This window comes from Scyliorhinus torazame, chromosome 22 (genome assembly GCF_047496885.1).
Source record: "Scyliorhinus torazame isolate Kashiwa2021f chromosome 22, sScyTor2.1, whole genome shotgun sequence".
Classification (NCBI taxonomy): Eukaryota; Metazoa; Chordata; class Chondrichthyes; order Carcharhiniformes; family Scyliorhinidae; genus Scyliorhinus; species Scyliorhinus torazame.
The window spans coordinates 87,158,548-87,186,469 of NC_092728.1; the positions used below are offsets into that span (position 1 = coordinate 87,158,548).

The following is a 27,922-nucleotide window of genomic DNA, read 5'->3' on the forward strand; positions in this document are numbered from 1 at the left end:
ATCTTCTAGTTAACCCAAAACTTGAAAGCTAATTTCTACCAACTGTATTTCATTAGAGGTGTATCGAGTTCCAGATTGCCGGGGATCACTTAAGCTGGTTTCAGTGGTCCCACAGACTATGACAAAAAAAGGAACACTTTGATTTTTCATCTTCCCTATTCATTTGACAATTCCCTCCAGGCAGCACCTTTCCAACACATGGATGATTGCAACCGCACCCCCATTTTTCTTTTGTTGGGGGGGCGTTCTTTGTGTGGGAAGGTAATAGAAATTGGGGCACTTTACAAATCAATGTTTTGAAATGTTAGTGTTGCAGGGTTGAGAGCTTAGTATGATTAAAAAATAACAACTGTTACAGTGGGTCCCAAGCTGCCTTTATCTCTCGATGAACAGTTGGTGCTTTTAATTATAATCCAGCCATGAAACCCAATAATTACTATGGAATGAGAGTCGTCATTGTAAAAGTTGGAGGAATAAAGTGAGCACATTGCCAACACGGTACTCTTAAAATAAGTACACTTGGAAGAATCCTTCAAGGAAATCATGCTCGTAGTAATTACAAGCCAAGATATTTCCACAATCTCAACTTGCATAAGGAACCACATTACACCAGTGACTACATTTCAAATGAACTTCATGAAATGAAAATGAAATGTAAATCGCTTATTGTCACAAGTAGGCTTCAAATGAAGTTACTGTGAAAAGCCCCTAGTCGCCACATTCCGGCGCCTGTTCGGGGAGGCTGGTACGGGAATCGCACCGTGCTGCTGGCCTGCCTTGGTCTGCTTTAAAAGCCAGCGATTTAGCCCAGTGTGCTAAACCAGCCCCTCATTGATTGTAAAGTGCATGGGAACGTCCTGAAACCATGAAAGACACTAAATGCAAAGTTCGGTCTTCTTCTTGATGGCTGGTTGACTGCCGACAGCCTGTCTAGCCAGTAAAAAATTCAATTTTATCGAACTGACATTGGAATGACAACAAACGTCAGGAACTGTACTCTACCATTCACAGGCAAGTAGAAAGACACTCACCTCCTCTCAACTCTGTTCTACTATTTAGGGTCATCATGAACTCCCGTTCTGCCAGAGGGACGAGCAGAAGACTTCATGGCAACACCCCCCACTCCAAGCACTGACACCTTATAGACTATATCATCGTCCAAGCAAGGGACCCCCCCCCCCCCCCACTATGACCAGAGCCGACGACTGCTGGACTGACCACAGACTAATCCGCTCTACCATTTCCATCACCCTGTCCCCAAACTGGCACAGGCTGAGAAAAACTCTGCCATCCGGGTCTCAATGTCACTGGACTCAAAACACCCTGAGAAGAAAGAGCTACTCAGTCGGCGCTTCACGGCTGTCGTGTTGGGTGTTCCGATGTACAAACGAACCAACACGGTTGTAGATGGTACAACTCTGTTTTATTGTTCTGAATAATGACAACTGTTAACTTCTGGCTATGGTTCGTACTTCACCAGTTAACCTGTGGACCCAGCCCTAGCACTATCTTAGAGAGGCACTCAGCACATGGTGTATTTTAGAACAGAGATGAGGAGAAATTTCTTCAGCCAGAGAGTGGTGGGTCTGTGGAAATCATTGCCACAGAGGGCGGTGGAGGCCGGGACGTTGAGTGTCTTTAAGACAGAAGTTGATAAATTCTTGATTTCTCAAGGAATTAAGGGCTATGGAGAGAGAGCGGGTAAATGGAGTTGAAATCAGCCATGATTGAATGGTGGAGTGGACTCGATGGGCCGAATGGTCTTACTTCCACTCCTATGTCTTATGGTCTTATGTCTGAGTGGCACGCTGTGAGCTCTGTGCTCTGATGTACATGAGGCTAAACTATATACATAGGAAGGTGTCAGGTGCAACATAGCAACGAGGTTGTACCACAAACAAAACGCGTGCAATCATCAAATATTGAAAGAGAACTCCTGGAACGACAAAAAAAGAGAAACACGTTAACATTGTTGCACAACAATTCAGTGAGTCCAATGTGCAAACAGGCTCATAAGTCCAGCCTAGTAGGTGGGCGACGAATTTGGGTTGACCGTTAGGGCGCAGGATGGCGGATCTCTGAAGATGTGCAGGTAGGTCTCACAGTTGCTGGGGAGTTTCCAATCCTTGTATCACGTCGTGTTGGGTGTTCCGATCTACAAACGAACCAACACGGTTGTAGATGGTACAACTCTGTTTTATTGTTCTGAATAATGACAACTGTTAACTTTTGGCTGTGGTTCGTACTTCACCAGTTAACCTGTGGACCCAGCCCTAGCACTATCTTAGAGAGGCACTCAGCACATGGTGTATGTCTGAGTGGCGCGCTGTGAGCTCTGTGCTCTGAGCTATCTCCTGCTGGAATGAGCGGGAGCTGTGGTGTTCCCTGTTTTATAGTGCGTGTGCTCTCACTGGTGATTGGCTGTGATGTTGCGTGTGTGTTGATTGGTCCGTCAACCTGTCCATCAGTGTGTGTGTGTGTGTGATTGCACCATGATATGTAAATATGGATATCATGACAACGGCTAACCTGGCGACAACCAACGAGTCAGAGTCGCAGAATGTCCACACCACGTGGTCCGCCTTAAAGGCCACCATAGTCAGCACCTGTGAGGAGACACTCTGACTCCCGATCAAGAAAACCAAGATTAGTTCGACGAGAGCGAGCAGGAGGTCCAGGATCTGCTTGACTGCAAACGCAAGGCATTCCTGAACTGGCACCTCCACCAAACCCGAGTGAGAGGGAAGACGCCGACAGGAAACTGAAGGCCGAGGTGCAACAAAGAACTCCCGACTTAAAAAATAGATAGTGGATGGCAAGCGCAGGAAACTCAGCAACTTGTCGACAACCATGATGTGTGGAGCTTCTTCAGTGCAATCAAAACCATCTGCGGTCTGACTACCCAAGGACCCACCTCACTGGGAGCCAAAAATGGATAGGCGCTCAAGAAGAGAGGCAGGCTACGCCCTTCGAGGACCACCTCAACCAAGTCACAGCGTTCGATGCAACACCATCCCACAACACGCTACCCACCATCATCTTGGCACAAGCCCAGCTCAACATGCGGTCAAAAAAGCCACCCGACAGCTGAAAACCAACAAGGCCTCTGGAACAGATGGAATCCCCGCAGAAGTATTGAATTGTGGCGAGAGGCACCCTTGACAAGAATCCACAATCTCATCCCCCTTGTCTGGAAGGAAGAGAGCATGTTGGACAATCTCCAACTTTAGTCATGACCATCTTCAAGAAAGGTGATGGGTCCGACTGAAGAATTTTCCGATTCTTTCTGCCACGGGAAAGGCCATGGTGTGAATACTCCTCAACAGCCTCCTCCCAATGGCCGAAGAGCTCCTCCCTGAGTCTCAGTGTGGCTATCAAGAGACTCAATGAACATGATCTTCAGTACTTGGCGAATCCAGGAAAAGTGCAGGGAGCAGTATCAACCGCCTTCGATCTCGCGAAGGCCTTCGACTGTGTCAATCGTGAGGGTTTATGGGGCATACTCATGATTTAACTCTTTAAGGCTTGGTATCCCTGATGTGAATCTGTGCTGCACCCTTCCTAAAGGCCTTTCCTTACTGGTGTTTCGTGCCTGGAATGCACTACAGTCCTCGAGGTAGTTTCTGATTAAGACTCTGTGCCGCTGCAGCATAGTTTTGTCAGGTTTGGTTCCAGCCCACTTTGTACAAAGCCCAAAGTTCCGCCTTTTTGATTGCTCTTTCTATCCATGCACTAGCTTTAAGTTGTTTGCACGTGGTCACTGAGTCATTGTATGGCACAGTAGGAGGGCATTCGGCCCATTGTCTCTCTGCCGGCTTCCATGTCGCAATCCAAACAAACCCAATCCACCTCCATTAAAATCGAAGCAAAATACTGGGGATGCTGGAAATCGGAAACCAAAGCAGAAAATGCTGGATAAACCCGGCATATCTGGCAGCTTCAGTGGAGGGAGAAGAAATAGAGTTAACATTTTGAGTCCGTCTGACTCTTTGACAGAGCCGCTATTCCCACTCCACTGGTCTTCTTGAAATGCCCATCAAATTTCCTTCCAACCTCATTGATTGTTTCTGCTTCTACCTCCTTCATTGACAACAGGTTCCAGGTCGTTACCACTCACTATGTTTAAAAGAAAAAATCTTACTCCTGTCTTCCCTATATCTCGTGCTTAAAACCTTAACCCGTTTCCACTAGTCCTTGTATCATCAATAATAAAAGCATTTTTTTCTTTCCGTATCTACCTGATCTAAACCTGTCATTTTCTTACATACCTCTATGACATCTCACATCAATCTCCCTTGCTCTAAAAATCCCCACCCTCACCCCGTGGACTCTGTAGTGTTGACTTTTCTGCCAGGTCGAAGCTTCCAGGAATGGCATTAGAGCACAGATAAGAGGCCCAAAAAGGGTTTTTTAGTTTAGTACTTCTCTGAGCTCCAGGATACTTTGAGCCACACCTCATCTCGATCTCCACGCCCACACTGGAATTTGCTTCCCAGAGCTGTCTGATGGACTTAACCCATGCAAGGAATTGTTCACACGACACCTTGGCGATGGCCTCCTATCAGGCATTGATTCCTGCTGTGTCTGAGCAGAGTTCAATCCTACATCGGTAAATGAGGCAAAGGAGCTAAAATATCTCTGGGCCTCAGCGTGCAATCTTGTTTCTCACCTCTGCTTCTGTACACACACGCGCGCACACACACGTACACATACACATAACCCGTGTCCTGCTCCTCGTGTGTGCGATGTGGGAGCTCAGGGACATGTCCACTGTCCCTGGCTCCTTCACGTGCAAGAGGTATGTCCAGTTGCAGCTCCTGTTAGACCGCTTGACGTCTCTGGAGCTGCGGATGGACTCACTTTGGAGCATCCGCGATGCTGAGGACGTCGTGGATAGCACATTTAGCGAATTGGTCACACCGCAGGTGAAAGTTACTGAGGGAGATAGAAAATGGGTGAGCAAAAGACAGAGCAAGAATAGGAAGGGCAGTGCAGTCATCTCCTGCGGTCATCTCCCTGCAAAACAGATCATCTGCTTTGGATACTGTTGAGGGAGATGGCTCACCAGGGGAAGGCAGCAGCAGCCAGGTTCATGGCACCATGGCTGGCTCTGCAGCGCAGCTGGACAGGAAGAAGAATGGCAGGGTATAGTGATAGAGGACTCAATCGTAAAGGAAATAGACAGGTGGGTCTGCGGACGCAATCAAGACTCCAGGATGGTATGTTGCCTCCCTGGTGCAAGGGTCAAGGATGTCTCGGAACGGCTGCAGGACATTCTGGGGGGAGGGGGGGGGGGGGGGGGGGAGGGTGAACAGCCAGCTGTCGTGGTGCACATGGGCACCAACGATATAGGTAAAAAACGGGACAAGGTCCTACAAGCTGAATTCAGGGAGTTAGGTGTTAAACTTAAAAAGTAGGACCTCAAAGGTAGTAATCTCAGAATTGCTACCAGTGCCACGAGCTAGTCAGAGTAGGAATGTCAGGATAGATAGGATGAATGCTTGGCTCGAGAGATGGTGCAAGAGGGAGGGATTCAAATTCCTGGGGCATTGGAACCCGTTCTGGGGGAGGTGGGACCAGTACAAACCGGACGGTCTGCACCTGGGCAGGACTGGAACCGATGTCCAAGGGGGGGGGGGGGGTTCCTAGAGCTGTTGGGGAGGGTTTAAACTAATGTGGCAGGAAGTTAGAAGGTAGTAAAACAGGGACAGAAACAAAGGGGGAAAAGTATAAGGCAGAGAAGCCATAGTCAATAATCAAAACAGGCGACAGTACCAGGTGCAGTGACTGAGGGGAGCTCAGTGAATAGGTAGCACCAGTAATACTAAAAGGAATAAAACAGGAAGTAAAAACAATAATGGTAAGCATCGCAGCAGGTTGTTACATGAAGATATGGGTTCAACGACAAGGAAAATTAGGAGAAAAGTTAAGAGGAAATATAACTTGGGAGAGGCTAGTGATCGAGATGTTAAGATTCAGAACAGAGGTTAAAAAAAACCAACATAAGTGTACTGTACCTGAATGCTCGTAGTATTCGGAATAAGGTAAATGAGTAGATGGCGCAAATCATCGTGAATGACTATGATTTAGTGGCCATTACTGAAACATGGTTAAAGGATGGTCACGACTGGGAGTTAAAGATCCAAGGGTATCAAACTATTCGGAAGGACAGAGTGGATTGTAAGGGAGGTGGTGTAGATCTGTTATGTAAGGATGACATCCAGACAATCGTCAGGGATGATATCGGTGCTATGGAGGATAAGGTTGAATTCATTTGGGTGGAAATCAGGAATAGTAAGGCGAAAAAGTCACTGATGGGAGTCGTCTATAGGTCACCAAATAGTAACATTATGGTGGGGCAGGCAATAAACAAAGAAACAATGGATGCATGTAGAAATGGTACAGCAGTTATCAGGGGGGATTTTAATCTACATGTCGATTGGTTTAACCTGGTCGGTCAAGGCAGCCTTGAGGAGGAGTTTATAGAATGTATCCGCGATAGTTTCCTAGAACAGTATGTAATGGAACTACGAGGGAACAAGCGGTCCTAGATCTGGTCCTGTGTAATGAGACAGGATTGATTCATGATCTCATAGTTAGGGATCCTCTCGGAAGGAGCAATCACAATATGGTGGAATTTAAAATACAGATGGAGGTAAAATCAAACACTAGTGTTTTGTGCTTAATCAAAGGAGATTACAATGGGATGAGAGAAGAACTAGCTAAGGTAGACTGGGAGCAAAGACTTTATGGTGAAACAGTGGAGAACCTTCCAAGTGATTTTTCACTGTGCTCAGCAAAGGTTTATATCAACAAAAAGGAAGGACGGTAAAAAGAGGGAAAATCAACCGTGGATATCTAAGGAAATAAGGGAGAGTATCAAATTGAAGGAAAAAGCATACAAAGTGGCAAAGATTAGTGGGAGACTAGAGGACTGGGAAATCATTAGGGGGCAACAGAAAGCTACTAAAAAAGCTATAAAGAAGAGTAAGATAGATTATGAGAGTAAACTTGCTCAGAATATAAAAACAGATAGTAAACGTTTCTACAAATATATAAAACAAAAAAGAATGGCTAAGGTAAATATTGGTCCTTTGGAGGGTGAGAAGGGAGATTTAATAATGGGAGATGAGGAAATGGCTTAGGAACCGAACAGGGTTTTTGGGTCGGTCTTCACAGTGGAAGACACAAATAACATGCCAGTGACTGATGGAAATGAGGCTATGACAGGTGAGGACCTTGAGAGGATTGTTATCACTAAGGAGGTAGTGTTGAGCAAGCTAATGGGGCTAAAGATAGACAAGTCTCCTGATGGAATGCATCTCAGAGTGCTAAAAGAGATGACTAGAGAAATTGCAAATGCACTAGTGATAATTTACCAAAATTCACTAGACTCTGGGGTGGTCCCGGCGGATTGGAAATTAGCAAATGTGACACCACCATTTAAAAAAGGAGGTAGGCAGAAAGCGGGTAATTATAGGCCAGTGAGCTTAACTTCGGTAGTAAGGAACATGCTGGAATCTACCATCAAGGAAGCAATAGCGAGGCATCTGGATGGAAATTGTCCCATTGGGCAGATGCGGCATGGGTTCATAAAAGGCAGGTCGTGCCTAACTAATTTAGTGGAATTTTGAGGACATTACCAGTGCGGTAGATAACGGGGAGCCAATGGATATGGTATATCTGGATTTCCAGAAAGCCTTTGACAAGGTACCACACAAAAGGTTGCTGCATAAGATAAAGATGCATGGCATTAAGGGTAAAGTAGTAGCATGGATTGAGGATTGGTTAATTAATAGAAAGCAAAGAGTGGGGATTAGTGTTTCTCTGGTTGGCAATCGGTAGGTATTGGTGTCCCTCCGGGATCAGTGTTGGGCCCACAATTGTTCACGATTTACATTGATAATTTGGAATGGGGGACCAAGGGCAATGTGTCCAAGTTTGCAGACGACAGTAAGATGAGTGGTAAAGCAAAAAGTGCAGAGGATACTGGAAGTCTGCAGAGGGATTTGGATAGGGTTAAGTGAATGGGCTAGGGTCTGGCAGATGGAATACAATGTTGACAAATGTGAGGTTATCCATTTTGGTAGGAATAACAGCAAAAGGGATTATTATTTAAATGATAAAATATTAAAACATGCTGCTGTGCAGAGAGACCTGGGTGTGCTAGTGCATGAGTCATAAAAAGTTGGTTTACAGGTGCAACAGGTGATTAAGAAGGCGAATGGAATTTTGTCCTTCATTGCTAGAGGGATGGAGTTTAAGACTAGCGAGGTTATGCTGCAATTGTATACGGTGTTAGTGAGGCCACACCTGGAGTATTGTGTTCAGTTTTGGTCTCCTTACTTGAGAAAGGACGTACTGCCACTGGAGGGTGTGCAGAGAAGATTTACTAGGTTAATCCCAGAGCTGAAGGGGTTAGATTATGAGGAGAGGTTGAGTAGACTGGGACTGTACTCGTTGGAATTTAGAAGGATGAGGGAGGATCTTATAGAAACATATAAAATTATGAAGGGAATAGATAGGATAGATGTGGGCAGGTTGTTTCCACTGGCGGGTGAAAGCAGAACTAGGGGGCATAGCCTCAAAGTAAGGGGAAGTAGATTTAGGACTGAGTTTAGGAACCTCTTCACCCAAAGGGTTGTGAATCTATGGGATTCCTTGCCCAGTGAAGCAGTTGAGGCTCCTTCATTAAAGTTATGGTGTTCGGGCCGGAAAGTGGAGCTGAGTCCACAAAAGATCAACCATGATCTCATTGAATGGCGGAGCAGGCCCCAAAACCATAAGAATACCATTATTAATTGTCCTTTCTAGAAACCAAGGAGCTAGAGTAGGCTATTCAGCCCTGCTAGCATCTGCTACCAGCAAGTGAGATCATAGCTGATCGGCATTCTAACCCCATTCACCCTCCTTGGTTCCATATCGCCCAGTGCATTGAACTAGCAAAAGCCAGCAATCTCATTAAAAATTGGGGAACAGAATTCCACACTTCTGCTACCTTTGTGTGTCAGAATGTTTCCTAACCTCTTTCCTGAATCGCCTGGCCACTGATTTCATGCAATTTCCTCCATGAATATTTCAATTATAACAATAATTTTGTTCTGTAAATTTTGTTTTTAAATGTCACATTAGCTTTGTGATGCAGGCAAACTCACTTGACCTCGATGAATACCAGATGTTTAGGAAAAATGTAATTTTTACACACTTGCAACGTGATGGCTAGGCCAAGACCAACCCAGGGAAAATTATTACACACGACCTTCACTTTCAGTGAAAAATGACCTATTAAGTTGTTTTAGAAGTCCATCTTTCTTGGTCCGTTTATGATGGGATAATTGTCTTTTAGCCATATGCTTGCTGTAATTATAAGATCTAATGGCCCCGCAAATTTAATTTAATCTTATTAGAATTTGAATTACGTGGTATGGGTCAGTCAGCCTGTATTGATTGTGATGGTTTCCGACTCTTTCACAGCAGCCAGATGCTAGAATAGTCAGCTAAAGTTTCCATCTCTCCTGTGGATCAGAGGATGCGGGGTTCTGAGTTTATGAACATTCCAAAGTGCAGACATCAATGTTGGATAATGTACAGATACGTTGGTTAACTTTTATGTCTGCGTAAAATATCAAAAAATCTGTTTTCAGTCTAGTTGTTGGGCTATTATATGACTTTTTTTGTTCAGAGTAAAGTATCTAGCCAATAATCTGCCGTGCCTAGAGTGATGGAAGGCTTAAGTTTACTAATTGTAGAATGTGTGTGTGTAACTTGTGCTCAAATATTAGCAAAGTATCATTATTCTGCACAGAAGCATCCACTAGCCATTAATTCTAATGCAGGATAAGGAATGTCATCAAGGTATCATAGGACAACAACACTGTCTGGTTTAGACAGATCTATAAACCATGTGAGCCACGTTTGGCAGCTACTTGAACCATCCAAAAGATTACCTATTCTCCTTGGGCCACAGTCAGTCCCGAAAGGAGGGCATGGGTAAAAGGCTCCAAACCCTCTGCCAATATTACTGTGTAACATGGACATTTGCAAAGTTGAGCAGTTAAACTTAAAAACAACCAAATGGTCATTAGTTCTACCCACTCTCTTTTTTTATTTTAAAAAAAAAGGTAAGCCTCTAACTTGTGAATTCACCCGCTATTTCATTGTTTGAGGACGTTTATAGTTTGTCCAAAAGGACAGTTTGATTTGCCGCTGATTTTCAAAATAGTCACCAATTTACCGCATCCACAAAGTTCACTTTGCATGAAGCAGAAAATTCTCCTCCTTTTAATATCATCAGGGCATTCAGTAATGATAACATTCAAGTTATTTCACCAGCTTTTGTTCCCTATATGTAATCTGCATGTTTATTTAACCATTTGAAGCTGAGTGTTTTCATTGGATTGTATGATCTCTGTGATTAACCTCCCATTCATTAAGGGCATGGGCAAAGTTACATCTTCTTTAAAATTTTAAGGGATGGGGGCTCAAGTGTTAAAGTTTTTCTGAGTTCTTTAAGAATTGTAACCTTATATTCTAAAATAGGAAAATCTTTTTTTTAAAGTTTATTCATGAGATCTGGGCATTGCTGGGATTGTCCATCTCTAATTGCCCTTGAAGTAAGTGACTTGCTGGGCCATTTAAGGGTCAAACATTCATTGGACGGAAGCTTCCGATAATTTGTCAAGAGTGCCGGTTTCAGCGGGAGAAAGACGACGTGTAGCTCCCCAGCTACATAGCTGATGGAGCCGGCTTGGGGCACCAACTTTAAACAGCACCCTGATCTGCGTTAGAACCTTCTCCACCCCCCCACATCCCCACATGAATATGGGGGATTCCTCCCACAAGCAACAAGGCAACCCCACCCCCCTCACAAGCAACAGGGCCACGCGCACGTACACAGAGTACACGGAACTCGCCCAATGGGGCTTCCCGAGGACCTGGCATTGCCAGGTCGGGACATTGCCTGCACAAATCTCTCTTCCCACCCGGGGGCTATATGTAGTCTTGTGCCCCAGCGGGTTCCCGTCGAACGCTTCCGATTTTGCAATAGCTGGTGTAAACCTCGCTGATGTGACATCATATCATTGAGGCGATGAATTCGCTACCTGGGGATGGATATATGGCGGGGAAGCCCTTTACATCCTCTCAAATGAAAGGGTGGGATCCTCATTGGGCCACCGGTGAAGGGTGTGGAAAATCTCAGGCGAGCTCTTGCCAATGGGATTCTCATTCCCGCAGTCTCACGGGATTTTCGGCAGCGTCACCATTTTATCCTGGGCGAACGCTGGCTGGAAATCCACACCATTGTGTTTAGCGTGTGGGCCTGGACTCGCATGTCGGCCAGACCTTATAAGGACGGCATCATTCTTTCGCTAAAGGACATCAGTGAACCAGTTGCGTTTTTACAACGATGGACATTGTTAGACTTTTAATTCCATTTTTAAAAAATTGAATTCCAATTTCACCATCGGCCCAGTTGGGATTTGAACCCGGGTTCCCAGAGTATTTCCCTAGAGATCCCTGAGACATTCTGACTCCACAAAAAAAATCAACTGGTAACTTTGGCCTCCCAGGTTAAATGGGCCGACTGCCTGATGTGCCCTGTGTCCAGAGACAATACCCCCACCTACCCAGAATCTGCTTTAAGATTTTAATGTGACATGTGGGGAAGATCTAATGGTGAGGGGTGGGGGGGGGGGGGGGGGCGGGGGAATTGTAGCAGAATGATAAATTGTTAAAAAAGTTTAGCTCCTAGAGGTTTTTGAGGAAGTAACATCCCAAGTGGAGAGTTATAGACCATGGGCGTGATTCTCTGCTCCCGCGCCATTTCAGAGAATCGCCTGGGTCACCAAATTTTCCCGCGACGCCGGTCCGACGCCCTCCCGCGATTCACGGAAGCGGCCAGATCGGCACAATTGCGTTTTGCACGGCGCAGTCCAGTGAATCGCCCGAGACAGCCAAAATGGCGATTCACCGGTACCCCCGCGATTCTCAGTGCCAGATGGGCCGAGCGGCCTGCCCAAAACGGTGGGTTCCCCCCGGCGCCGTCCACACCTGGTCGCTGCCGGCGAGAACAGCGCGGGAACGCTGGGGGGGAGGCCTGCAGGGGAGGGGGGATCCTGCACTGGGGAGGCATCAAATGGGGTGACGCCAGTTATGCGGCGCTGGCCGCGTCATGTATGCGGCGCCGCCTTTATGCGGCGCCAAGGTGTGACGCGCGTAAATGATGCGGCGCTGCTCCTAGCCCATTATCGCGCCCTGAATCGGTCGGGATAGGGGCCATTTTGCGCCGTCGTGAACCTCGACGGCGTTCACGACGGCGTGAACACTCTGTCTCCATTTCAGAGAATCGCGCACCATATGTATCAAAGTTTAGCAAATTGCCTTTGACAAGCGTTCCACATGAAAGGTGTATTGAAGCTGAACACAGTGGCAGTTTGAAGTAAGTGTGCCCGTGAATGAAAGGAAGCAGCGGGTACTCATTGGGGGAATTGTTTTAGGGTCTGGTTACTGAGTGGAGTGTCACAGACATTGGTCAGGAGGCCCAGACTGTTCCTCACCTACATTCATGTCTCAGATGTTGAAACCCACTCAAAATTAAGCGCGTGAATGGTAAAAACCTGGGGAGGGAGCCGAGATGGATTACGTTGCCAGTTGCCAGCAAGAGGGCAGTTTGTGCAGTTGGTCAAATCAGTGACCGGCCTCAACCACCTCGACATTTCCATTCTTGTTACTTTTAATACTTCAGCTTTCAGTTTGGCAAGAAAGGCAAGATGAACAGAATCATTGGAACCCCGATCTCCCTGGAGACTGCAGTTAGTCCACGCCTGCCAAAGAAACGGCAAGTCAGTCTGATCTAACTTTTAACTGGCTACTTCCAATTTCCTGAACTGGTCAAATGGAGGGAAATGTACCAAAAGAATATTGTGGGAAGATTGTTTAGCGGTTTAATGGCTGTCCTTTGAGAAGAAAAAAACATACCGAGGTCACGATTGTGGTTTTGTATGTGGTTTTATGATTTCAAAGCTTGATCTAGAATCATGCGCACGTTATCCTGGTTACACAAATAAACAAACTAACAATCTATAAATTAAAAATGGCAGTCCCTGGTGGGGCACTGTAACTGTAGAGATATATCAAAAGGAAACTTGACTAATCAAACCAAAATGCCATTCCCCGGGGGGGGGGGGGGGGGGGTGCTAATGCACCCCCCACCACCCCCGGGCCTAACCAGTCATGGAAGGCCTGACTGAACCTAGCGGTAGACCGCGCGCTCCCTCTCCAAGTCTGCCTGGCTGCGAATGTAGCCGCAGTAGTTAGCCAATTAGATGTGGACAGATCCAGTTTATTTGAGTAGATTTATTGCCATTATAAGCAACAAAAAAACATGCACCAGCAGCATTATTGGACCAAGTTTTGTTGGACGCAGGGCAATAAATTTAATTCTGCTGTTATCTTTTTAACAATCATACAGTTTCCAGTATTCATGTTTTGGGGAACCATTCTAAAGCACTGCAGATTATCTTTCCTGATGCTGCCATGAACTTGCAGTTCAAATGGAACCATTTATTTTCCTGTGGTGCTTGGAACAGGCCCAGAAACCCGACAGCAGGAACTTTAGGGTGAAGATTATTTATGCTTCCAGTGGGAGTAGCGGAGTTGCAGTTGACATAAATATTTTGATGAGCGTCACCATGCAGAATAACTTGACAGGACATTGGTCTGAAGTAACTTGTGCTGGGACAGTTCTAACAGAAAATGATCAGATTCTTTTTAAAGGCAGATTTTAGCAGGATGTACCTTTTGTTCCAGGATTGTGAGCTATGTTTGAAAGATCACATTCTTTTGATGCTCTGTAGAGATGTCAGTGGACCTGAGTCCAGTGGTGATAAAATTCCAACAACTCCATTGTGGGCAATTCCAGGTTTTTGACGGTGACCGTGAAGTACAATGAACGGTATGTTGTTAATCTCCATCGGCTGTCCTAACCGGAGCACATGATTGTGAGCGCCTTCTGTGACTTGAGAAATGCCCAATGGGTTTTCAACAGGTTTAATTTTCTCCCTTCAAAATCTATCACTTTGATCACTTGGGTATCTTGCTGCACTTTGAAGACACAATATCTTTGCTCATCAGATCTGTCATTCTCTTTTTGACAATGGCTCCATTGAGGTCGGGCAAAAGGACACCCGGTAAAAGGATTGGCAACTATCTGTGAACTTGTGCACAACTGTATCCCAGGCTCACCATGGCCCTAAACTTTATTCAGATCGGTAGACTGCTTCAAAATGTGTTCCAGTGCCTGCATTACACGCCAACTCTTGGAGGGAATGTCCACTTCTTTGTAGGTTCACTCACTTTGTAGGTTTAGGTCTTTTCTGGAGTGCTTTGTAGTGAGCGGCTGCTTCATTTGTGGGTATCTCTGTGGTTCTTTGATCTTCTGTGGCTACGGTAATTTATTTCTCCCTTGAACTGTTTGCAACAGTTCAACTGATGGACCTTTTTAAACCTGGACCACCTATACCTTCCTATACAAGGTCGTACCTGAGATAGTGTGCCTTCTGCTATTGACATGTGTCGCGTGCTGTGTGCTAAGAGCCCCAAGACTCCTTAACCCCTCACAAAATCAATGGTAACTTTGGCCTCCCACATTAAGTGGCCCGACTACCTGACTTGCCCTGGACAACATAGTGAGGGCCAAGCTCACGGCAGGGAGAGGGTTTTGTGTTTATCTCCAGCATCTTCTGAGTGTTACGGGCCTTTACCAGGTGGGAGAGCCCAAATCCTCTCCAACATCACAAAAAGACCAGAAGAGGTGGTGGAACCTTCCCAACATTGGATTTGGAGGCAGGACAAGGAAGACATTTTGGAATGAGGTTGATGGGTTGGATTGATTCATGGCTCGAAGTGATCTTTCTAGAGGCTGATCACTGGCAGAGGCTACCCGCTTGGCAGTGGCGGTTTGCCCATTTGCATAATTAAATGCCCATGTGTGGGCAGAATGGCAATGCCACTGGCATCTTCCTGATGGCAGCTCGGTCCCTCCACTGCGGCTAAAAGCACAGTAGCTGCCTGACGATGGTTTTCCGATTGGGGGAGGGGTGGAGAGGCCATCTGCGGTGTAGGCATCAGCGGACTACAGTTATTGAATCATAGCATCATAGCAGTATACAGTGCAGGAGGCCATTTGGCCCACCGAGTCTGTACCGGCCCCTGGAAAGGGCACCCTAATTAAACCCACACCACTCTATCCCCATAACCCAGTAACCCCCACTTAACCTTGTTTTGGGACACGAACGGCAATTTAAAATGGCCAATCCACCTAATCTGCACATCTTTGGACTGTGGGAGGAAACCACGCAGACACGGGGAGACCGTGCAGACCCTGCACAGACTGATCGAACCTGGGACCCTGCAGCTGTGAAGCAACTGTGCTAACCACTGTGCTACCATGCTATTTGCCCTCCACAGGGCTGACCTGGCAACTGGGCATAGTCAATTTAAAAAATAAAATAAAAATAACAATTAAGACTTCTTCAGAGGATGAAGGTGCTTTCCTGATCCCCCTCGTACTTCCTGCAGTGCCCACCTCTGCTGGTAGTGGTTTGTCACCCTTCCAAGGTTGTGTACCCCCTCTGATTGGCCCTCTTAATTAGGAGGCTGCCCACGAGAAGATCTAGCAAGCGAGCATGCTGCCTTCAAAGGCGGAATGGGACCTGCAAATGGCCCGATCGATTATTTATTATCATTCTTACGATAGCGCCCAGTAGTAGCTGTCCTGATTAAGTATGTCCTGTCTCTAGGCTCACTCTTTAATGATTGGATCTACACCAATCTATTCCAGTTGCAAACTTGGAGCTTGCAGCAAATCTCAGTGTGTCAACTTGAATCATGTCAGAGGAAGTCAGCTCAGTAGATCAGTGGTGGGTTCTGTAAGCTATTGAAATAAAACCTCTGGTGGCAACATACAATACTTGCACATATGATATTTTCTATGCAATGGATATCTCACTATTATGTACGAGCAAGATTTCTGGAAAATAGATGCAGAGGAAGTAATCAGTGAATAAATAAACATCTATTACCTGGGGAGTTGCTTTGGGAGACGGTCTGACTATTATTGGTGTGTGGAGAGAGGGGAGTTAAATATGTTGGATTTTAGCAATGCATCAATATGGCAAACAATTTTTGTGCACAGTAAGATCCCATAATCTATGAATGAACGAGTTGATCTCTGATTTGGTAAATGCTGGTGAAAGGAGAAATGTTGCCTAAACATGGGTAAACTCGCTGATGTTCTTTGACTGGCACTGAAATATGTTTTGCAGTCTGTTTTTTTTTTAGCGCAAAAGGGCTCGATTCTTGTTACTATCACAGGCAGGTTTTGCAGTTTGTAACCTTGGCGAGATTGCTGGCATTTGCTGTCATTGAACTTTGACATTGACCACACCGTCTGCCATCCACACGCATGCGGTCAAAAACTGGAAAAGTCACTGATTCTCTGCACCTCCACAGGGTGCGCTGTGGAGGATTGTAGAGATGGGAATAAATTAGAATCTGAGGTCTGGTGTGAGCTTGCTCCTTTATGGTGAGTCTCACTGTAAAAACCCTTGAGAAAGTGAATGCAGTATATCTTGTTGTAAACAACATATTAAGCGATAATTATTGCTGAACTCTCGCCTACACCTGAAATCCTGAAATAAGGGCTGGTTTAGCACACTGGGCTAAATCGCTGGCTTTTAAAGCAGACCAAGGCAGGCCAGCAGCACGGTTCAATTCCCGTACCAGCCTCCCCGAACAGGCTCCGGAATGTGGCGACGAGGGGCTTTTCACAGTAACTTCATCGAAGCCTACTTGTGACAGTAAGCGATTTTCATTTCATTTCAAAAACGGATTTTATGGTTGTGAATGTCACATTTATCCATTCCATGCTAAAAATGCCACAGATTTTATTTTTCTTTTGTTTTTTCTTACTTCATTCAAGGGGTGTGTGCTTCGCTAGGTGGTCCAGCATTTATTGCTCATCCCTAATTGCCCTGAGAAGGTGGTCGTGAGATCCTTCTTGAATCGCTGCAGCCCATGTGGTGTAGGTCCACCCACAGTGCTGTTGGGGAGGGAGTTCCAGGATTTTGACCCAGCGACAAGAGAAGGCACGATGATATGTTTCCAAGTCAGGATGGGGAATGGTTCTGATGCTTTGAAAGACTTTCTTAGGTTTTGAGCAGTTTCCCCTCTGCAATGCATTCCCCAGCTTTGTTTCGTATCATGTGCTAACAGCGCAGAACTGTGCGGATCCAGTTTCGTAAAATGAAACCTACGCGGATTTGGAATTGGGGATATTGTAAGCTGTGTTTTGTATTGATGTGGGGCAAAGCATTGCTAATAACAGACCAACATCCAAATGTTGCAACAGCCTAGCAGCCCTACTTAGCACAAAGGGTGTGGTGGCCGATCATTTCAGTCCCAGGACATCACTGCAGGAGTTGCTCAGGGTAGTGTCCAAGGACCAATTATCTACAGCTACTTCATCAATGACTTTCTTTCTTTCTCCCCCCCCCCCCCCCCCCCCACAATCATGGTGATGTTTGCACCATTTGTGACTCTTCAGATAATAAAACAGTCCGTGTCCATATGTAGCAAGACCTGGACAACATCCAGGCTTGCCTGATAAGTGGCAAGAAACATTTGTGCCAAGCAAGTGCCAGGCAATGACCAACACCAGAGAAAGAACCTAACCAACTTCACTTGCCATTCAATAGCTTTGAGTCCACACTACCAATATCTTGGGGGTGAGGGGGCTGTGGTGTGTGCGGTTCATTGAGGAGAAATGCAACTGGACCAGCCATACAAATACGGAGTACAAGAGCAGATCAGAGACTCGGAATCCCGCAGCGTGTAACTCGCCACCTGACTCCCCAAGGTCTGTCTACCATCTGCAAGACACAAGTCAGGAGTGTGATGGAATATTCTCCAGTTGCCTAGATGAGTGTAGCTCCAACAACACTCAAGAAGCTCGACACCATCCAGGACAAAGCAAAGCAGCTCGAGCGATTGGCACTCCATTCATCACTTTGCACAGTGGTGGAGGGAGTGAATGTTTAATGGAGCTGCATTACGTACCAGCCACAAGATGTACTGCAACAAATTGCCAAGGCTTTCCGAACGTCAACTCCCAAATCTGCAACCTCTACCATCGAGAAGAACAAAGGCAGCAGTCAAAGAGGAACTCCATTGCTACCAAGTTTCCTGCTACGTCACACACCATCCTGACTTGGCACTATAGCAGTGTTGCTTCATCATCATCAGTGAAACAAAATCCTGGAACCCCCTCCCTAACATCACAGTGTGTATACCTACACCACATGGATTGCAGCAGTTAAAGAAGGCAACACATCATTACTTTTTCAAGGGCAGTTAGGGATGGGTAATTAATGCTGGCCTTGTTGACAAAGCCCGTATCCCATGAATGAATAAAACAAATGAAAATAAGCAATGTGTGCTATGTTGTCTGGTGCCAAATATACAACTAGTTAGAATTCCTGGGAGAGCAATGTGTAGACCAAATGGTCATGTGATAACATGACGACGCGGTTACTTGAGAGGTCAAGTGTCAAGTGCGGGCGTGCTCCCCAGAGCGCGGGAAGAATAATACACGGAGTTTGTATCAAGTTCTTGGTCACTAGTCTTCGAGAACCCAGCACTTGTACACAATGCAATCGATCATTAATGCCAAATTAATGGTGTAATGAGTTATGCATTGTGGAACAGTGCAAGTCTTGTGCTCCCGTTGCAAGCCTGGACAATTTGCTGTTGTTTCTTTTTGACTTGCCCTGAACGGAAGGCCTGCCAAATACCCACTACCCAATGTCCAGGACCAGGGACGTCCCAACGGAATGGGTGTGAGATATTTATTAATTACCGGTACAAGTGAAAAAATTGCTTACTGTTCACGCTCGTCAGAAAAGTTAGCTTTTATTGAACAAAAATGGGAGAATAGTGGAAATATCGTTCATCTTAACCATCTGTAATTTCTTCAAAGCTTTTGCAAAAATACATTCATGTTTGTTTTAGCCCAAGCTGGCAACTTTTTTTTCTCTTTTACTTTCATAGTTTTCTTCTCTCCTGCCATATCTTCTGCAACCATCTTCACTTTGAAACCCTGCACCGCTAGAAACCCAAATCCTTTGAAGGGTGCTGCCGATGGTGGGAATGTAGGATTGTGCCAGCTTTCCATTCATTATGCATTGTGGATTCTTATTTAACAACTAAACTGAGAACTGACGAAAAACAGCACAAGAAATCAACTGTAATTTTGAAAGGCAGCCATCCAAAGCTGTACTGTGATTAGCTCGTTGGGATTTAAGCATGGAACCATTTGAGATGCTAAATGGTTAGGATTAGATTTTTCTCAAAAGAGAGATTAGGCAACTTTGAAATGGATCCTGAGGCAAAACAGCTTTATTTGTAGGGGGAAAAAACGGGAAAGCATCTGCAATTATCTGTGCAAGGTTTTTAAGCCAAAAATAACGTGTGTAATATACTTTTCAACAGTTGAAGCTGAATAGTGATTATACATGAAGGAAACAAAGTTAAATTGTACAGAGTTACAGGCAGTGATGTAAAACCCTGCTTGCCCATTCTGCAATTTGGAAGTGTCACCACTCGCTCACAGTATATTCCTTATGTTGTGTAGTCAGGAAAGCTTTTTAAAAAAATATATATTTATTAAAGTTTTTTAACACAATTTTTCTCCCTTACAAACAATAACCCCCCCCCCCCCCCGTAACAAAAAAAAAACGAGAAATCGCACAGAGCAAGATATATACATGGCAAAATGATATATTTACACAGCTTTGTACACTGGCCCTCACCCGTATATGCCAGTTTCCCCAACCCTTCATGTTATCTCTTGCTCATCCACCCTCCCAGGCAGTCCCCCCCCCCCAAGGTTGCTGCTGCTGCTGACCGACCTTCCTCTAACGCTCCGCGAGATAGTCTAGGAACGGTTGCCACCGCCTGTAGAACCCCTGCGCAGACCCTCTCAAGGCGAACTTAATCCTCTCCAACTTTATGAGCCAGCCATATTATTTATCCAGGCACCAGGCTGGGGGGCTTCGCCTCCTTCCACATTAGCAAGATCCTTCGCCGGGCTACTAGGGACGCAAAGGCCAGAATGCCGGCCTCTTTCGCCTCCTGCACTCCCGGTTCGTCCACTACTCCAAATATTGCTAGCCCCCAGCTTGGCTTGACCCGAACTTTCACCACCTGAGATATTGCTCCTGCCAGTCCTCTCCAGAACCCCTCCAGTGCTGGGCATGACCAAAACATATGGACATGGTTCGCTGGGCTCCCTGAGCACCTTCCACATCTGTCCTCCACCCCAAAGAACCTACTCAACCTTGCCCCCGTCAAGTGCGCTCTGTGGACCACCTTAAATGTATCAGGCTGAGCCTGGCACACGAGGAGGAGGAATTAACCCTACCTAGGGCATCAGCCCACAGACCTTCCTCGATCTCCTCCCCCAGCTCCTCCTCCCATTTACCCTTCAACTCTTCTACCAGCGCTTCCCCCTCTTCTTTCAACTCCTGGTGTATTTCCGACACCTTGCCCTCCCCGACCCATACACCCGAGATCACCCTATCTTGAACTTCTTGGAGCAACGGGAATTCCCTCACGTGTCGCCTCACAAAAGCCCTCACCTGCATATATCTAAAGGCATTTCCGGGGGTAACTCGAACTTCTCCTCCAGTGCCCCTAGGCTCGCAAACGTCCCGTCGATGAACAGGTCCCCCATTCTTCCAATCCCCGCTCGATGCCAGCTCTGGAACCCTCCGTCCATCTTCCCCGGGACAAACCGGTGGTTACCCCTGATCGGGGACCACACTGATGCTCCCATTGCACCCCGGTGCCGTCTCCACTGGCCCCAGATCCTTAGCGTTGCCGCCACCACCGGGCTCGTGGTATACTTTGTCGGCGAGAGTGGCAGCGGTGCCGTCACCAACGCCCCCAGGCTCGTTCCTTTACAGGACGTCATCTCCATCCTCTTCAATGCCGCCCCCTCTCCCTCCATAACCCACTTGCGGATCATCGCCACATTTGCTGCCCAGTAGTAGCTCCCCAGGTTTGGCAGCTCCAACCCACCTCGGTCCCTAGTGCGTTCCAGGAACCCTCTCCTTACTCTCGGGGTCTTATTCGCCCACAGAAACCCCATAATACTCCTGCCTACTCTCTTAAAAAAGGCCTTAGTGATCACGATGAGAAGGCACTGAAACACAAACAGAAACCTCGGAAGGACCACCATTTCAGGAAAGCTTTTTATATAACCCCTTTTCTGTAAAACCTCCCGGAAATTGAACAAAATGTCAAAGAACAGTATACATCAATACTTCGACCTTTTTATTTGAGCACCCAATCTGAAGGAATAAACAATGTTGCCATGCCAAGAAACCAAATGTGGCACAAAAAGACACAAAAGTTGCTCTTGATTGCTTTGCCTCTGCCTGCAGACTCCAGCGTTGCTTCAGCTGCTAGAGGCGTTGCTGAGCTGGCCTGGACCCAAATGTACCACTCTTTGGAATGCCTGGGTGAGCAACATGCCCCGAGTGGATGGTGCAATGAGGATTGCGTTGAGCGGCAGCACGAGCTGTGCTCCTGATGCACGGCTGAAAAACCCGCCGCTCCCTTTATCTCTCGCTGAATCAGTAGAAAAAGAAGACTGGCGTTTCCTGAGGATGAGCAGTGAACAGAGGCTTTGGGTCAGGCTTTTGAACTGACCTCGGTAATCTTTTTATAAAAAAAAAAAAAAAATTGAGTGCCCAATTCATTTTTTCCAAGGGGCAATTTAGCATGGCCAATCCACCTACCCTGCATATCTTTTGGGATGTGGGGGCAAAACCCACGCAAACATGGGGCGAATGTGCAAACTCCACACGGACAGTGACCCAGAGCCGGGAGTGAGCCTGGAACCTCGGCGCCGTGAAGCAACAGTGCTAACCACTGCGCCACCGTGCTGCCCTCTGTAATCTGGTGGATAATGTCGATGTGCTTGCTAGACATCTCCTCTCTTTTGCCACTTCGGTGTTGCTTTTTCAGGGCATTGCAAGGGGAGTTGAGCGACCTAATTCTGCTTCATTTTATCATTCACATTTTTATATCTACAACTCGCAAGTCCAAACAAAAGGGTTTCACCAATTCTACTTGGTGTAAAGAAAGACCATCCCAAATGTGTCGTCTGTTTTGAACATAGTTCCAGAGAAACGAGCAGAGAAAAAAAAAAACAGCCAAGCAATAGATCCGTTGATATGCAGGTCGTCTGTCGATATTGTACCAGGGTATTAATAAACACCATGTTCATCCAAGTGGTGTGAAAATGCCACTTTTAGTTCTCGGCACAAGTACGGTGTACATCGTTTGCACTAATGTCAGTATAAGGTTTTGTCCTAATTCTTCACATTTAGGTTTAGTTAACAAAATTGTCACAGCCAGCTTACAATAGAAGTAGCTGCTCCAATTGTGAGCTATCTCTACTCCAGTCTTCCTTAATTATTGATAGAGTGTTGAAATCATTATTGATTCTGTTTGATCATTTGATTACCAGGAGCTGACTAGCTGCGGATGGAATAAAAAAGACAAACATATCCTGGCACCAAATATTGTTGCATTTACAAGACGGTTTAATCAGGTATGTACTGCAGAGCCACTGGCAGTGTTTGAGGAACACAACATCTTGCAGTTTATCTTAATGTTTTTCACATATTGGGTGAATCAGACAGAAAGGCCAGGTAGTCTATAAGGGTATCTGTGCTTTATGAATTGATTTCCCATTCACGTGAATTATTTGTTTCTGATTTGAAGGAGGTGAACATTTCTCTCAGGTCAACACCATTTCAGTCTGAGTGTCTTGCCCAAAGAATTTTAGTTCTCTATTCATTGTTTAGTTACAAATTTAGATTTGTTTCTGAGGCCTGACTCCCAAACTAGGCATTAAATGAAGCAAGCCCTTCCCTGAAACCAGTTGTCACAATTGGTAACTGGGTCAGGTGGGGATTAAAGAGTTAAAAATCTGAGTCCCACCTCATACCTGGTTTTAATAGAGGCGAGTGTGTGACTGACCACTCCAAAGAAGTGGGTTGACAATTTAAATATTAAAATTAGGATTTGATCTTTTTTTGTGCTGGTCATTTGACTCTCTCTATAGGTGGCTGGACCTCCCCAAGCCCAGCAGCAAAACTAAGGCCAGGTTTGTCAATGCAGGGTCCTTTCCACCCTCCTACCTGGGTTAAGATCCTTGCCTGGATGGCCCTCAGCGGTGGGACGTCTCCATGAGGCCCCTGATTCCAGCCTTTAACCTCCGGCCACGCAACTGCCCTCTCCTTCTCGGCTACTAATTCCCACTGGGGATCTGTGCGATTGTTCCCTTCCCGAGGCATTAACTGGAAACCAAACCAGTTAGTCAAGCTGGCTTCTGGTGGGGAACCTGTTGGTGAGATCGCATGCACACTGTGGAGTTAAGCGCCACAGCAAGCGGGGGAGCTTCTGGGTCCAGGCAAGATGATTAGCAACATAAAGAGGAAGAGGAGCCAGATATCTGGGAAAGAGGTAATTCAGTTGACCTGCTTGTCAGCACTACCCTCTGCAGATTTTGACGCAGCGTTTAATGTTTATTTGTGTTTATAAAAAATTTTTTAAATCCAGACTGGTATAGGAAAACAATAAACAAAAAAATGAAAGTCCGTCGTGTCAGCAACTTTATTGGTTCTGTCGCCCTAACCTTGAGTGGCTGGGTTCTTCCTGTCAATTCATAGTTTGAATGAAACTTTGCTAATCATCTTTTGTGTTACTACATAACACCAGTTGTTGGGCGGTCAGATTCATTATAGCACAGAAGGTAGCCATTTGGCCCATTGAGTCTACGCCAATAATAATAATCTTTTTGTCACAAGTAGGCTTACATTAACACTGCAATGAAGTTACTGTGAAAAGCCCCTAGTCGCCACATTCCGGCACCTGTTCGGGGACACAGACAGAGAATTCAGAATGTCCAAATTACCTAACAGCACGTCTTTCGGGACTTGCGGGAGGAAACCGGAGCACCCGGAGGAAACCCACGCAGACACAGGGAGACACAGACAGTGACCCAAGCTGGGAATCAAACCTGGGACCATGGCGCTGTGAAGCACTGGTGTTAACCACTGTGCTAACCACTGTGCTAACCACTGTGCTACTGTGCCGCCTCTAGCTCTCTGTACGGCAATCCAATTTAGTTTCATTACTGCAAGTTTGTTTCCCCTCCAGTGCCAATCCAGTTTATTTTCAAAAACAAACATTCATCGCCGGCACCCTCCCCCGATCCACTACCCATGTCGGCAGTGTGGCATAGACAGTGGTTAGCACTGCTGTCTCGCAGCGTCATGATCCGGGTTTGATTCCAGCCTTGGGTGATTAGCTGTGTGGAGTTTGCATGTTCTACCCGTGATTTTAAGGCTTCTTCATAATAGAACCCTCCATAGCCCCCATCACACAGTCAGAAATCTCAAACTTGGCTAAAATTTGTGCATTCCCCACAGGTCAGCTTCTGGATTGTTCGCGAGATCCTGACTGCTCAGACTTTGAAAATAAGAGCCGAAATATTGAGCCATTTCATAAAACTAGCTAAGGTAAGGAATTCCTCTTTGTGTCAGAGCATTTTGGTATATTTAAGATTTATTTCTATCCAAACTAGAACTTTTCTTCCCCTCAGGGCTGCACGCAAAGGTACATTTGCTTGCATCCAAATGTACCTCGCTCCTAACTATACTGAAACACTTATCGTCTATCCCAATCTCCAGTATTGTCCAAATCCCTGTCGCTTGGATATATTCTGATGATCCATGATTCTTGTCCTGTTCTAGTTCCTGTCCCATAGTGCATTGAAGTCCAAATCCTTACTCTTGATTACAAATCTGTTAACCACTGCAACTCCTCGTCATTTGTCCCAGCCTTTACTCTGTGAGAAGCTCACGGGGCAGGAAGTCACCATCCCCACCATCACTTCATGGGGACTAGGGTCTAGGCGCAATATTTAAAGTGCCTTCAACATCCCTTCCATCTTTTGACTGGCCACTGTTAGAAAGTGTTGTTGAAACTCCAGTAGATGTTTTCTCTTAGTAGTTTTCAAGGCAAATTCCTTATAAATTGTCAGGTTTTCTTTCACCTGACTAAGAAAAGCTCTGAAAAGTTTGGTTAGAATTATCCTTGGCCTTCACCAATGGCTCAGCAGATTTCCTGAACCGTAGAGTACTAGCAGGGTTCCATGGCTTTGGGAAGTCTGTGTTACCTAAGGTGGTTAACATAAGCATAGCACTGCTGTCTACCTGGACTGGGACCAAATTCAGATTGGCTTATGAGGGAAGAAATTGAAAACTAAAAGAAGGATTGAAAACCTCTTATTATTAATGTTGTACATCCGCAATGACAACTGTTTCATAGAATCATCGAATCCCTACAGTGGTGAAGGAGACCATTTGACCCATCGAGTCTGCACCGACCCTTTGAAAGAGCAAACAACCCATGCCCCCTCGCCTGTCCAGTCCCTATAACCCCATAACCAAACCTGCACATCCCTAGACACTAACGTGGCAATTTAGCATGGGCAATACACCTACCCCGATATGTGTATATAATAGTGGAATCATTTCCTTGCATTTCCAAGTAGAGAGTTCAAAACATAAAATAAAAATCATTTCAAAGGCATATTTTGTGCAAAGCGGCACACTAAGAAGATAATCAACTTGAATTTGTGGCGGCCGGGTTGTTTGATTTGCTCTTCCACTAGAGAGAAAATGTTGCAGCATTTATTGTATTTATTTTCCCCTCGTTTCCAGAAGTTGCTCGAATTGAATAACCTTCATTCTCTCATGGCTGTGGTCTCAGGTCTACAAAGTGCACCGATATTCAGACTCTCAAAAACCTGGGCAGTAAGTTTGATTTTCCTCTTGTGTTAATCTCTGAAAGACGAACGAGTTAATCAGAATGCACACTTGTACTTTTTAATCTTAAAAAATTTAAAAAATCACAGGGAACTAACTTCATGGATTGGGCCCTGATGGCTCAACAAGTTCCTCAGGAAAAAGAACCTTATATATTCTGTGAATCTCAATTATTAGCAGAGTAATTGACAGTGATGAGTTACAGAAAAAGATGGGTTTCAATAAATGGTATATGTATATTTTAATTATGTGTGCAGTTCCAATGGTCTCTTGTTTGCTGTCTCATTCCCCCCCCCCCCCCCCCCCCCCCAATGCATGAAATGAAAATGAAAATCGCTTATTGTCACAAGTAGGTTTCAAATTAAGTTACTGTGAAAAGCTCCTAGTCGCCACATTCCGGCGCCTGTTCGGGGAGGCTGTTACGGGAATTGAACCGTGCTGCTGGCCTGCCTTGGTCTGCTTTCAAAGCCAGCGATTTAGCCCTGTGCTAAACAGCCCATTTGAGCTCATCCAGGCAATTACTGCCCTTCTTCTAACCCGCAAGAAATCACACCGGGCCTGTCAATACCTGTTTGAAAATGTTCAAATCTATGCATAGCCTCACCCCTTTCTACCTCTCCAGCCACCATTAGCAATCATGTGAATAACTAATCAAATTCCATTTGCAAATTATAAATTCTAAAATAAAATTAAAATACACAAAGCAAGCTAATGAGACGCGTTTTTTTTTAAGTAGGCCAAACACCATGCAAACTGCAATTTCCTGTGAAGATTCACAAACTGCTGGATATTTTTTTAAGACCTGAAGGCAGCAAGTATTTCTTAGATCATTCCTAATTAAAAGTCAGCTTGTATTATGGCGAGTCACCATTAACAGCCACGACTGGATTCATTTTTTAAAAGTTTACAGGACCCAATTCTTTTTTTTTCCCAATTAAGGGGCAATTTAGCATGGCCAATCCACCTATCCTGCACATCTTTTGGTCGTGGGGGTGAGACCTGCCATGATATGCAGACATGCAGATAATGATACACAGACAGGCAGCTAATGAACACAGAGAACAGGAATGACCAATGAGCAGGCAGGACACTCAGGGATGGTATCTTACTATAAAAGGCACGAGGCACTCTCACTCCGTCTCTTTCCACTGATGAACATCTACAGAGTGAGCCAGGGTGTATTTACAGTATCACACCTCCAGCACGTGGCTAAGAGCTAGTCTGGTTCAGTCAGATAGAGTAACCACACTTAGGTTAGCAGAGAGTCGAACTCATAGAGAACTGTGCTACTGGTTCAGTAAATCAGATTGAACTAACTTCAAGGTCTGGAGTATCTTTTGGTTAAAGCTGCATCCAGTTGCATCCCAGAGTACATGACACGACAAGACCCACGCTGACACGGGGGGAGTGTGCAAACTCCATATGGACAGTGACCCGGGGCCGGGATCGAACCCTAGTCCTCAGCGCCGTGAGGCAGCAGTGCTAACCACTGAGCCACCATGCTGCCCCTACGACTGGATTCTTTAATTGAAAACTGCAACCAATAAGATCTCAATTGTAGTTTAGATTATAGATTGTGAATAACTAATCAAATTCCATTTGCAAATTATAAATTCAGAAATAAAATTAAAATACACAAAGCAAGCTAATGAGATGTAAAAGATTGTAGTTTAGTCGGGCGGCGTGGGCTTGGAGGGCCGAAGGGCCTGTTCCTGTGCTGTACTTTTCTTTGTTCTTTGTTCAATAATTCTGATGAAAGGTAGGGTGTGGAGGGGTGGGGTTGTTTGGAGATGATCAAAGCAGTTTTTCAAAACTGAGCAAAAAGTTAAAGCTACTCTAGAGTTTAAGTAATCCCTCCTCTGCAGTGGAAAGCCCGTCCCAGTGTTCAAGGTGCCAAGTAGAACAGAATTCTGGACCTGTTTAGATGGACTAACTAGCCATAAATAGATGGTTGCATC

The 27,922-nt window shown here is 45.6% G+C and overlaps 1 protein-coding gene across 5 annotated transcripts in view; it reads left to right on the forward strand.

Annotated features, from left to right (window-relative positions):
- Nucleotides 1–27,922, forward strand: part of LOC140399187 (ras-specific guanine nucleotide-releasing factor RalGPS1-like) — an 839,817-nt gene that overhangs the window by 218,746 nt on the left and 593,149 nt on the right. For all 5 annotated transcript variants that reach the window (XM_072488521.1, XM_072488520.1, XM_072488522.1 and 2 more), the window contains exons 6-8: nt 22,595–22,678; nt 24,564–24,653; nt 25,860–25,952. In XM_072488521.1, the coding sequence (XP_072344622.1) occupies nt 22,595–22,678; nt 24,564–24,653; nt 25,860–25,952 (267 nt within the window). The remainder of the gene's footprint in view (nt 1–22,594; nt 22,679–24,563; nt 24,654–25,859; nt 25,953–27,922) is intronic.